General features: G+C 38.3%; 6 protein-coding genes across 6 annotated transcripts; 2 read left to right on the top strand and 4 right to left on the bottom strand. All coding sequences in view use genetic code 12, as the record gives it.

The window, feature by feature from the left end:
- Window positions 1-1,189: 1,189 nt before the first annotated feature.
- SEC9 (Sec9p) lies at window positions 1,190-2,647 on the bottom strand (the record flags this gene model as incomplete). The annotated part of the gene is made up of 1 exon (XM_036809845.1): window positions 1,190-2,647. The coding sequence occupies one exon, from the start codon at window positions 2,645-2,647 to the stop codon at window positions 1,190-1,192; it is 1,458 nt and encodes a 485-aa protein (XP_036663139.1).
- An 820-nt stretch (window positions 2,648-3,467) lies between these two features.
- YHM2 (Yhm2p) lies at window positions 3,468-4,379 on the top strand (the record flags this gene model as incomplete). Its single annotated transcript, XM_036809834.1, has 1 exon — window positions 3,468-4,379. One exon carries the CDS (start codon window positions 3,468-3,470, stop codon window positions 4,377-4,379), a length of 912 nt encoding a protein of 303 aa, XP_036663138.1.
- A 45-nt stretch (window positions 4,380-4,424) lies between these two features.
- Window positions 4,425-5,999, bottom strand: SLY41 (Sly41p; the record flags this gene model as incomplete). Its single annotated transcript, XM_036809823.1, has 1 exon — window positions 4,425-5,999. One exon carries the CDS (start codon window positions 5,997-5,999, stop codon window positions 4,425-4,427), a length of 1,575 nt encoding a protein of 524 aa, XP_036663137.1.
- Window positions 6,000-7,879: 1,880 nt separating this feature from the next.
- NHX1 (bifunctional K:H/Na:H antiporter) lies at window positions 7,880-9,808 on the top strand (the record flags this gene model as incomplete). The annotated part of the gene is made up of 1 exon (XM_036809812.1): window positions 7,880-9,808. One exon carries the CDS (start codon window positions 7,880-7,882, stop codon window positions 9,806-9,808), a length of 1,929 nt encoding a protein of 642 aa, XP_036663136.1.
- Window positions 9,809-9,834: 26 nt separating this feature from the next.
- On the bottom strand, window positions 9,835-11,727 carry CPAR2_603680 (uncharacterized protein; the record flags this gene model as incomplete). Its single annotated transcript, XM_036809801.1, has 1 exon — window positions 9,835-11,727. The coding sequence occupies one exon, from the start codon at window positions 11,725-11,727 to the stop codon at window positions 9,835-9,837; it is 1,893 nt and encodes a 630-aa protein (XP_036663135.1).
- Window positions 11,728-11,852: 125 nt separating this feature from the next.
- On the bottom strand, window positions 11,853-12,758 carry CPAR2_603670 (mitochondrial 37S ribosomal protein PET123; the record flags this gene model as incomplete). The annotated part of the gene is made up of 1 exon (XM_036809790.1): window positions 11,853-12,758. One exon carries the CDS (start codon window positions 12,756-12,758, stop codon window positions 11,853-11,855), a length of 906 nt encoding a protein of 301 aa, XP_036663134.1.
- Between the last annotated feature and the right edge of the window lie 2 nt (window positions 12,759-12,760).

Genomic DNA, 12,760 nt, shown 5'->3' with positions numbered 1-12,760 from the left:
TCAACAACAAAAACTAAACCACAAAAACTCATCGCCCAATGTATAAAGGTTTTGTTGAGTTCTAATGTGTACACTATTCTGTAGAGACCCGTAGGACAAGAAAAAAATTAGGAACAGAGACAATACAAACAAAAGAAATACATGTAAAGGCAGAGAGACACATAATCAAACAATAAATCCAATAGAGTAGATCTTTATTGGGTAAAAAAATTTGTATGTTAACCGCTTATACATATCTTGCACATGAAACGTGGAGCAATAACAAAAAGGCGTAAACGATAACGTACAGGGGAGAGAGGTATACAGTCAAGGGGCGAAGAGGCGTCATGATGTTCATCTCATACCAAAATTTGTCAGATGCAAAACAGAAGAATTGACGCGGTTTGATGATCCTCATTGGCTGATAATCCCTCGGCTTACAAAAAAAAAATAAAACAAGCAAACATCAACCAGCCGAAGAAAGCATATGTTTAGCAAAAGTTAGACTCAATGGAAAAAGATCGTCTGTCATACGTTTGAACTTAGGGGGCTCTACCTGTCATCGCTCTTCCAATTTCTCATTGCCTCATTTAGTAAAATTGTTGAAAAAATTACGCCCCTCGACCAATTAACTGTAAACAATCCAATTTTTATTTTAATAAACAGTGCATTTTTTTTTTTTAAGAAAAAATAAGTATGAAAATTTAAGTGAGACAATTTAAGTGGTTGCACAGTTCCATAAAAGGCTATGGTCAGTTTGATTGAAAATGATAAGAGCAAAAGAAATCAATATCAACCACTCTCAGTTACATGCAATCTTGGCAATAAATCAAACTACCACTACCACAGTTGTTGCTCATATATATCATTGGTAAAACCTTTTCTTGCACACATACATATTCTCTAATTGACGACAAGCGGAAGAGACCCCCGAAACGAAAAACAAAAGAAATTTCTTTTTTGGCTCGCATCGAAACTGAAACACACACCTTTCAACTTTAGTTCTAGTTTGTTTAGCCGTTTCTCTCTCCTATTTTTTTTTTTTTTTTTTTTTCCTTCTTCACATTATTGTACGTAAATACACGACACTCCTTCCTCCTATATATCAATTGCCCCACTAAACAACAAAACATACACCGGACTTAAGAATAAAATCACTTCTACACTAACGCATCTTGACTGGTATGTAATCTATTTCACATCTCTATCTTTAGCGAATGTTACTCAATCTAGTACTATTCATATGAACATTGATATCCAACTTATCAGCATCTTCTTCAATCTTCCTTAATCTAACATTTTGACTATCCACTTCTTTACCCATGGTGTTGGCGATACCATGCAACTTCTTTGCATATGATCCAATTTGATCTAAATTACTAGCAATCTCCTTTTCAGCTTCATCATCTTCAGAATCGTTTTCAAATTGATATCTTTGTGCTTGTTGTAGATACTTTTCATTTTGATACTTGTGATGTACATCATTATCAGTAGCATTATTCATAATTCCTTGTTTCAATCGCTGCTCACTTTCATACATATTTTGACGATTAGTTTCACGAAGATACTTCTCTTGCATCTTACGATTCTTTATATTTTCCTCTTGTTGACGTAATCTTGACTTCTTGTTAAAAGGGTTACCATATGCTGGGATAAAAATAGAACGATTCAATCGTCTCAACTCTTTGACTTTTTCATCAGCAATTTGCGTTTGCGTATCAGCCAATAACAAGTTTTGTTCAGCATTGTATAATCTCTCCGATTGTGATCCCAACATACCCAATGTATTTGTACCTGACGCGTCAGCCTCCTGAGCCATTCGAAGCGTGTTTCTTGTCGATTGGACAGACTCTTGTTTGACAAATCTAATATCCTGTTTAATAGCTTCAACTTCTTCATCTTCTGAATTCACTTGCTCTTCCTCTGGTATATCCAAATTTAAATTTAAATCTTCTTCTTCGTTAAACTCTTCATTCAAATCCAACTCCTCTGAATCAAAAGCTTGTTTCCTAATAGGTTTGCTATTTTGAAACATTTGATGGGATGAAATAGCATTCAAGTCGAGTGACTCTGTATCAGCAGTAGATTGTCTAGTAGACATCCTACTCACTCTATTTGAAGCATCTCCGCCATTTGAATTTGCCTGTCCTCGCTGCGACGATGCCGCCACTGGTTGTCTTGACGTGGGTCGACTATATGGATCCTGTCCACGAGCTTGAACTGGTGCTTGTGCTTGTGCTTGTGATGACGGTGCTTGTCGTCTACTTGGTGCAGAATACGGATCTGATGCAACTTGTGAATGTTCCCCATAACGAGTTGAGTTTCCATATGGATTGGAACCTGAGCCACTGCGAGTTTGACTTTGATATGGTGACGACGAACGTCCGCCATTGCTTCCTTGTTTCAGATCAACGGATGCACCGGATGAGCTATTGCCGTTACTAGCATATGGATTCTGAGCTGGGTCTTTATTCTGCAACTGCGCATAGGGATTACTTGGTGCCATAGCAGGTCTCATTTGCGCCCTTTCTTGAGCATAGTTTTTGAATGCTCCAAATTTTTCTTCTCTTGTATTGCCAGATTTAGTAGTTATACCGACCCTGTTCAAATCCTCACGGATCTCCTGCTCCGTAGGATCTTTCTTCATAAACATTTTCTTGATACCCATCGTGTATGAAATTTGTTTGATATGCTTGTGGCCAAGAGGAAGGTTTATTCTTTTGTGAAAACAATTTAGAATTTTTTGTTGCGCTGGAGAATGATCAAAAATAAGCCACTGTCGTGAACACTGTCGCGACATTAGTTTTACGACACTGCCTTTTAAAAGCGGGGAGTCTTGGAGTTGCCTTCCACCATAAAATAGAGTGCTAACACAATCTTTGAAACTGTCAGTTCTTAGGAGTTGAGTCGAAAAGTCGGAAACCCTCGTGCAGAAAGGCCCTCTGCTAGTATTTGCAGGAATCTTCGAATATACTTTGAAATCTCACACATTTAGCCACTTCCATTCGATGTTAGTGACTTGACCAGACTTCTCACCAACATCAATGCTTCCGACATTACCCCTCTCCTTTAAATGCCTACTTTTGTCGCTCGCTCAATTCCGTTGCCTAATTTTTTGCAACCAAACTTGAATCCGGGTATTTCCGGATGGCCGGGTCAGATTTTTTTTTTTTTTATGCGATTACGGCTAGAGAACTAAAAACGTTGTAACTAATCTAACGCAAGAGAAATAGCTAGTCATCTCAGTTACTACAACTGCCTTTTAGCTGGATTTTGCCGCATATATGTACCCACTCAATCTATCCCACCACCATCGTAATTTGAACCAACTCTATTCTTTCTTCTGTGTCTCCCGATATCGCGATTCTTTTTTTTTTTTTTTCCCCACCCTCGCAAATATATATTGACTCTTAATTTTTTTTTTTATTTTTTTTTTTTTCACCAACGTTGATTTACTTCTTCCATCACCAACACGATTCTTTCACCAAATGGCTCCAACTAACACGATTGAAAAGAAACCAATCAGTTTCTCCAACATCCTCCTAGGTGCTGGGTTGAATATGGCAGAATGTACCACCTTGGGACAACCATTGGAAGTTATTAAAACCACCATGGCCGCTAACCGATCATTGACCATGGCCCAAGCCGCCAAACTCGTCTGGAGTCGTGGTGGTGTCTTGGGATTCTACCAAGGCTTGATTCCATGGGCATGGATTGAAGCCAGTACTAAAGGTGCCGTATTGTTGTTTGTTTCCGCTGAAGCTGAATATCGATTCAAGACATTGGGGCTCAGTTCATTTGTTAGTGGAATGGGTGGGGGTATTGCGGGTGGGTTGGCTCAAGCTTATTTGACAATGGGGTTCTGTACATGTATGAAGACTGTTGAAATCACCAGAGCTAAACAAGCAGCAGTTAGTGGTGCTCCACAACAAACCAGTTTTCAGGTGTTTAAAGATATTTACAAAAGGGAAGGTATCAGAGGTATCAACAAGGGTGTCAATGCTGTAGCAATTCGTCAAATGACCAATTGGGGTTCTCGTTTTGGTTTTTCAAGATTGGCTGAAGATGCAATTAGAAAATTATCAGGTAAAGGTGAAAATCAAAAATTGTCCAATGTTGAGAAAATCGCCAGTAGTGTTATTGGTGGTGGATTAAGTGCTTGGAATCAACCAATTGAAGTTATTAGAGTTGAAATGCAAAGTAAAACTAATGATCCAAATAGACCAAAGAATTTGAGTGTTTGGGGTGCTGCTAAATACATTTATCAAAATAATGGTATCAAGGGATTGTATAGGGGTGTTACACCAAGGATTGGGTTGGGAGTATGGCAAACGGTGTTTATGGTTGCCTTTGGTGATATTTTCAAAAAATTGTTAAACACTGAAGGTACAGGACATTAAAAAAGAAATAGAGTGTAATGAACTTTTTTCGTATATTTTCTAGATTTAGCGTTGTGTTCCCCACCTATCGTAACTATACAATCCAATCAAGGTTGTGAATAACCCTGCTGTTTGCAAAGGAGTGAAGTTCTTAGCTTCCCAAAGAAACGACATCAATATAATAAATATTCTTTTCAAAATATTTGCAATTGAATAATCAATGGGTGATAATAGTCCCAAAATTTGAAATGCAATAACGGTTTGAATGAAATGGCCCAACCCATTTATAACCACCAACGACAATATAGTCAAATCCAATTGCGCTAGGGAAAAAGTATTGTTGAAAAATTCCGAAGCAATGTGGATGGGACACGTGAATAAGAATCCCACTATAGAACAATAGAAAATGATTGTCAAGTTGTCCAATTTTTTACGTCCCTTTTCCGAAATGGGGATCGATTTCGATTCTTGTGGTGTTACAGTATTTGGTGTTAATTTGCTTTTGGCAAACATATTTTGACTAACAAAGATCAACATGGAAATAAATGCAAATATGAGCCCAGTCAGGTAGCTGCTGTTGTTTGTTGGGGCTACAACTTGACCCGATGTGCTTGGAATAGATTTTTTCTTCAGTTTGTAACAAGTCATCATAATCCCCACACTAAGTGGAATCAATGTAAGGTAGGTTCTTAGTTTGTAACGTTTGTTAAGGATAAATCGATACACTAACACAGTCACCAATGGACTCAATGCTTTGATGGTGTGCACGAGCGACACAGGTATATCAGATGTTGCCTTGTGACTAGTCAAATGACCGATAAATTGGAAGCACCCCATCGGCACAGTTGTAGAAAGGATAAATCTTGTCGGTATGACAAATTGTCTAATTGATTTATTCTGTGGGAGGATGCTGGATGGAATGATTCGTTCATTAGTGTAGTGGTTTGAGATAAACAACAAAAGCAAACTAGAACCGGCGTTCATGAGAAATTGTAGCTGAGTAACTGTGACAGGGTACTTGTATTTTGTTAAAATCAACTTGATTGAGTTTGACGAAATGATGGAGAAAAAATACCAAATAAAACATAATGAACAAATGGTGTAATTGACTGGTGGGACTAATGCCTTAATTTTCCCCAACCACAGACTAACATTCCTACCATTTGCTGCCAGTCGTTGTTTTATATCAAAATATTTTGGTTCTGGTGAGGTTGTTTCCGATGCTGGTGGTGTCATTGGTAGCATGCTTTTAAGTGAAGTGTAAGATGAAGCATGTGAACCTAATAATGGCGGTGTGCCCAACTGGTACTGGCCAGAATTGATGGAAGTGGTTGAATCGTTGAATCCAGAATAAAACGTGGGCGACCCAAGTTGATTATGATGCTGTATCTTGGACAAATTTGTTGATGAATAATTGGGATTAACCTGCGAGGATGAGTAGAAGTTATTGATTCTGTGATGTTTCAAATGCTGCTTAGATTTCTTCTTTGGTGATGATGGTGCCGTTTTGGTTTGATGATGATGATGTTGTTGTTGTTGTGGTGAGTTTGATTGAGGCGGTGTCGGTGCATAGTGTGAATGTGCTATGCTGTCAGTTGAGGACTGAACATCATCATTGAGGTAGATATTCAGTTTATACATCTGTGATGAGATAAAGTTAGATCTTGTGCTTGAGATCTATAAATAAAAGGATGAAGTAAATCTCAACAATGTTGTTTCTCGGAAAGAGAAAAGGATGAAATTTTTCCGTTGCGTGTGTGTGTGTGTGTTTATAGTTTTTCAAGGCTGAAAAGGCACAGACACAGACACAGACACAGACAAAAAGCACAACAGACAGACACTTTTTTTTACAACATATGAGTAGTATCCAACGAAAACCACATTCATTCAAAGTGAGTCATCTACACCATGTTTAACAAATTTATGGCTCTGCATTTGTGGTCAAATGCCAGCGCTATACCAAGATATCGCTTTTGCATAATTCTCGCCGTATTGAATGATCTTTTCGAAAAATCGTTGTGCAAAACAGCAGTGATAATAATTCAAATTAATGACAACTTTAGACATCGATGAAGCTTCTCTTTTGACAAGCAAAGTGGATGTATGTCAGTGAACGATTTAGAGTAAGCAAATTCTACAAATGAGTATCTCTCTTTCACATTTACACGATAAACAAGCTCATATATTTAACAATTAAATTAGGTATTATTGTCCCAACCTCCTTCGTATCAGCAAAATTGACCCCGTACAGGTCCCCTACACCACTCTCAAAAAAGAACTCCTTGGTATCGTAATGGGTAGAATAAATCCCAAGGCAATCCGCTAATTCCAATCATTTTGAGAAAAATTTGATGGACACAAGTATATACTCAACAGTTTCAGATTGACAGACTTGCCACTCAAAGACTTGGATAATTGAAATTTCAATCTCCATGTCAACAAGTTTATAGAAAATTGTGATTTACACAGATTAGTTACTGTAGAGACAAACATATATCGTTTACTTTCGACAGAACGATACAAATCGAATCAGATACCCCGCAAGATTTATGTAACTGGTTACAGATAAACCGAAATGATGATTTTGCATCTTGAAATACAGATTCCGCAAAGTTGAATTATTTGCTAAACCACGGTGTTGCAAAAAAAAAAAAAAAGGATAATAGCAAGAGATATCGAAAAAAAAAAAATAAGAAAACGAACATATTTTTTTTTGTGAAAAATTCGGGGTCTTAGGTATAATGTGTGTAGGTCTTAGGTACAATGTGTGTAGGCCTTAGGTACAATGTCTGTAGGCCTTTGCCACCATCCACCTTCAATAATGCGCATCACCTGTTTCAATCGTGTTCACTGCTGCCAATAAAATTTAATTTTGGCTCTTTCATAATCAACCATGTACAAACTCATTACTTATAATGATGAACGAGAGAAGATGAAATGGAAAACTCAATTCTAAACACCCATTTCAAACAAACTCTGATATAATGGAGCTGTACATGTCGTGTAGTATAGTACGCCAAATGGATGTAACGACAGCATTCCTAAACGGTGACATTGAGGAAGTGATGTCAACAATTCAAAAAATAAAGGAGCATTCAGTGAGGAGAATGAAACAAATATTTTGTATACTGTTGTTGCCAATGTACAAATACAATTGGGCAAATTTCCTTACTAGAATTTTGGCAGGCGCACTACCTTGATCCCATTAGAATAAGATATACCCCTTGTCACCACTGTAAACATATTGTTCTTCGGAAGCACCACAAAGGAGATCTACCCTATAGCTCTCCTGTGTAATGGTATCAATAGTGTACTTTTTTATGCTTCTCGACAGCAAAAAGGGCACTCCATCGATGTATACAACTTTGTGAATTTCACAAGAGTTTCACACTAGTAGAGAGAGATTTAACACACTTTTTTAGTCACCGGAAAGATAGAGAGAAAGATATCTATATATATCGGAAAAGCATCCATAACCGACCGAATCTTTCATCTACCCCATTATTGAATACACATGACACATGTCAAGTCTAGCTTTATACACTCTCAAACAATTAGTCAAACGAGCCGTATCAGATGATTTAGACGATTCACCAGATACTCCAGCAGTAGGAGATGACCCGTTGGAAGATTCCAACCCCGTTGAAAATGAAATCTTTTCTTCATGGGCATTATTCATTTTGTTATTGTTGTTGATGTTGGCTTTATGGTCGTCGTATTTCCTACAACAGAGGAGGATTAAAGCCATTCATGAAACTGTATTGTCAATCTTTTGTGGTATGATTGTCGGTTTGATTATTAGACTTAGTCCTGGCCATTATATACAAGATGCAGTCAAATTCAATCCGGGATACTTTTTCAATATATTGTTGCCTCCCATCATTTTGAATAGTGGGTACGAACTACATCAAGCAAATTTTTTCAGAAATATTGGTAGTATCTTGACATTTGCCATTCCAGGGACATTTATATCATCGTTAGTAGTGGGGATTATTGTGTACATATGGACATCAATTGGATTGGATAGTGTTAAGTTGGAGTTTGTTGATGCATTGGCAGTCGGAGCTACATTATCAGCCACTGACCCGGTAACAATTTTGTCCATATTCAATGCTTATAAGGTTGATCCAAAGTTGTATACAATTATCTTTGGGGAGTCCTTGTTGAATGATGCCATCTCCATTGTCATGTTTGAAACTTGTCAAAAATTTCATGGACAACCAGTCAAATTTTCATCATTGTTTGAAGGTATTGGCTTGTTTTTGATGACATTTACCATTTCAACAATCATCGGCATTGCCATTGGTATACTAGTGGCGTTAATTTTAAAACATTCACATGTGAGGAGGTACCCCCAGATTGAAACTTGTTTGGTTTTGCTTTTTGCCTACCAGTCATATTTCTTCTCCAATGGTGCTCATATGTCAGGTATTGTATCTTTGCTATTCTGTGGAATCACACTAAAACATTATGCCTACTACAACATGTCTAGACGTACTCAAATTGCTACAAAATACATTTTCCAATTACTAGCACAATTATCAGAGAATTTCATTTTTATTTACCTCGGCTTGTCATTATTCACCGAGGTTGAGCTTGTGTTTAAACCAATGTTGATTATTGTTGCATTTATTTCCATTTGTGTTGCTAGATGGTCAGCAGTTTTTCCATTATCAAGATTTCTCAACTTTTTGTACCGCGCTAGGCTTGAGAAATATAGTGGTATCTCAAGCATGAACTCCAATGGCAGCTTGTCGTTAAATGTACCTGATGAGATTAGCCATTCGTACCAAATGATGATTTTCTGGGCCGGTTTGAGAGGAGCAGTGGGTGTTGCGTTGGCTATGGGATTTGGTGGTGACGCCAAATGGACCTTGCTCGCAACAGTGTTGGTTGTTGTTGTGCTAACTGTCATTTTGTTTGGTGGTACAACAGCGTCGATGTTGGAGATTTTGGGTATAAAGACCGGATGCATTGACGAAACTGCAGATTCCGATGACGAGTTTGACATTGAAGCACCTAGATTCCCGCTTCAGGCAAACCTCACCTCACAACCAAACATTCTTGGAAGTAGGAGATTCATGAAATCACAACAAAAAGTTGCCCCGTTCAAAGATAGCACATCCAATAACTCATCAGCGGTTAATTTACTCGACAATGAAGCAAACCCAAATATTGACGATGGTGGAGACGACGAAGAGGAGTTGATTGGCAGCGATGTTGACGAATATAGATCAGGATCAATGTCATCACCAATTTACAACAATTCAACATCCAATGGTGATAGAGGAGTCCTAGGAGCTATTCTCAGTGCAGAGGAACACGCTAGATGGTTTACTAGATTCGACGAAGAGGTTTTGAAGCCAGTTTTATTAGACACGGTACCTGGTATCCAACCCAGTGCCAACAATAGTAGCAGTACAAACTTGAGTGGTAGCAGAAGGGATTAAATACACATATAGGTAGATTTTTGGACTCAATAAACACTACTATTTAACCGATGTTGCTCTCTATCGGCAATGGCAATGTCTATAACCCATTTGGCAAGCTCATACGCTTTAGCATTCAAATTGAGTTCATTCAATAGCCCATTAAACTGGATGCAGATATTGTAAAACTCATGGTACTCGAGATTATTCAAGTCTGATATCAAATGTGTTTTGGGCTTGTCTGATCCAACGTATACCGATGCCGGCAAGTAATCTCTGTAGTTTGTGGAAGCACGAATCGACTTTTCCAACAAATTGAGAACATTTGCTATATCTGCTGTGGTTACAACATTCAATGAGTCTTCCACAACTGACCGTTGAATGATATTAGACACTGCGATGATTGCGTTACCGAAATTGACCGGGTCTCTCACTCTCGACTCACAATCTCTTTTCAAGGTAACTCGGAAAAGAAGTCCAAAGTTTGACTCCAAGATATGCAGTCTGACATCAGAAGCAGCAGCATCAATCTTTTTGCTCTCGATTGATTTGATCAGTTTGATTTGAGATGTGATGTAGCTTGATAAATGTTGTGGCAAATACGGGGAGACCAATTTTAAGACAGGTGCACCGACTTCATTGCGTAAATAAGTGACCCATGTTCCCTCACTCCCTGGTTTCTCCTTATTTGCATCACCGCTCGTTTCATCCAAGGATGATGTAAACGAGTTGCCAAAAAGGTTTTCATCCCTTTTGCTTTTAAAACCCGTGTCAATTTCCTTTTCCATCGACTTTTGCCAATTCTTTAAAGCTCTCATATCGCGAGCACTCCTCTTGTTGATATGTAAACTAACTTCTCTTATCACCAATGAACATTCTTCAAAAAACGCTGGCCATAAATTTTCCTTCTTGGATCTTGCGCTGAAAATAGCCAACCTCAATTTCAAACCGTCTTTTTCACTGGTGGTTGCAATGTACGCCAATTCTTGGAATGCAGTTAATCTACTCAATTCGTGACTTGGTGCCACATCACGCAAGCCCTTCAACAAACAGTTCAAGGGGTCTTTACTATACGATGAGATGGGTTTTTTCCCGTCAAGACATCCAATCGTCGCATATACGTCAAATGTGTGATTTTCGAGTTCCCAATTAAGAACCAACATATATGTAAGAAACGCCAACTTGAGATAAGTGGAAAATGACGTGTTGCTGGTGGGTACCGAATTATCTATTCCAAACAACCTAAGCACAATTAATGACTTGTACAAGTATGACTTAGTTACCTTGTAGATTACCGGACTGGCAATGGTCAATATAATGGTCAACCCAAGTGCATTCCCTAAAGCTTGCGGGAGATGAGTGAATAACGTATTCTCGGGACTGTTTCTGTTATGTCCATACTCAAAGGGTAGCCTATTTCGTTGAAAAACGAGTTGGTTAGCTGAATATAATGCGCCAATGATTACCGGACATACCCAATAGAAAACCCACTCATCGTTCAACAAGGGATTCTTTCTATACTCCTTTGAGATTAAGTAGTAGTCAAACTTGAATGGCAAATTGAATATGAATACGCCATAGATGAGCAACGCTGACAATATGTGGAAAGATGACACTTGAATGTATTTGTTTGACACTAATGTATGGTAAATCTGCAACCCGAGTGTTTTTTGTTTTGAGTAATTGACTGTGGAAAACTTGATTCGAACTTGCCTGATCAAAGTCAATGCTAAAAAGTACACTGGTACTTTAAGAACAATCGATAAAACAAGCCCCGTAGATAACAAGTGGTTAGTGAGGAAAGGCACATCTAAAATCAATGTCATCAAAAATGATAAAATCACATTAATGTTGAGTACATATTTTAGTCGTTTGTTGAAAACTTTGGAAAATATACGATGGTACTCGTTTATATCTAGATCAGACGAATTTGCTACCATTGGGACCTCTTGTGCACTTTGCTGAGCTCCTGTTGATACTGTTGCTCTATCTACGATTTTTTTTTCATTTTCGTAAAATTTTCCCACCGCGTGAGCCATTAACCTATGTACAAAACTTTTACTCCTCAATATATCTCATTACTCAAATTCAATTGGGCTTGCCTTTTGGTTTGTTCTCTAGTTCCACTTAAAACGTCCTTGACTTGTTCCAAACCAGGCTTTCCATCGATTTGTCCCAAAACTGCATCAGTGATCTTCAACTCATTCACTTCACCAACCATATATCCAGCACTTCTAGAAAGCAACTTGGTTTCAATACTCGTTTGGGCACTTTCAAATTTACCTGCATCCACTTCAAAAGCTCTATAAATAGCTTCTTCTAGTTGTTCTTCAGTAGTGATGAATTTTGCCGCCGAGTGATACAATTCAAGCAATTTCTGTGCCTTCATTTCCTTTTCGTGTAGCTCCTTCGAGCGACGATTCAACTTTCTTTGCTCTTTCAACAATTCTTGTTCCTCCGGTGTTCTCTTTCTAATCAATCCTTGCTCCAAGATTTTCTGCATAGTGGGCAACGATGCAATCACTGAGGAGTCAGCTTTACGCTCTTCTTCAAATTGACGCTGCTTGGCCATCTCCTTCTCATGAACACTCTCTTTAAGCTCATCTATCCTCTTCAACCGTTTCTCTTCCTCCAAGTATGCTTCTTTTAAGAATTCCGCCCTATAATAGGCTCTTTTGTATGCATCTCTTTCCTCTGCAGGCAAATCATTCATTTCTCGTAATGACATTGGTGGGTACTTGATATGCTTGATTCTGTCCTCAACAGTTATGTACTTTCTTGGAGGTTGTTGACGTGGAAGATGTTTCCCATTGATCTTTGGAGTTGGTACACCCTCGGCATAACCACTTTCCTGAGCTTTCTCTTTTTGCAACTCGATCTCGTTCAATGGACGGATTGGTCGATGGAAAATGGCCTTGGTTTTAGGAAGAATACCAGACTTCCCACCGTACTTTAATACACCTTTACCCATTG

This window comes from Candida parapsilosis, contig 005504, assembly GCF_000182765.1.
Source record: "Candida parapsilosis strain CDC317 annotated contig 005504".
In the NCBI taxonomy this organism is placed as follows: domain Eukaryota; kingdom Fungi; phylum Ascomycota; class Pichiomycetes; order Serinales; family Debaryomycetaceae; genus Lodderomyces; species Lodderomyces parapsilosis.
The sequence above is the reverse complement of the archived record's forward strand: the minus strand, read 5'-3'. Positions and strand labels throughout refer to the sequence as shown.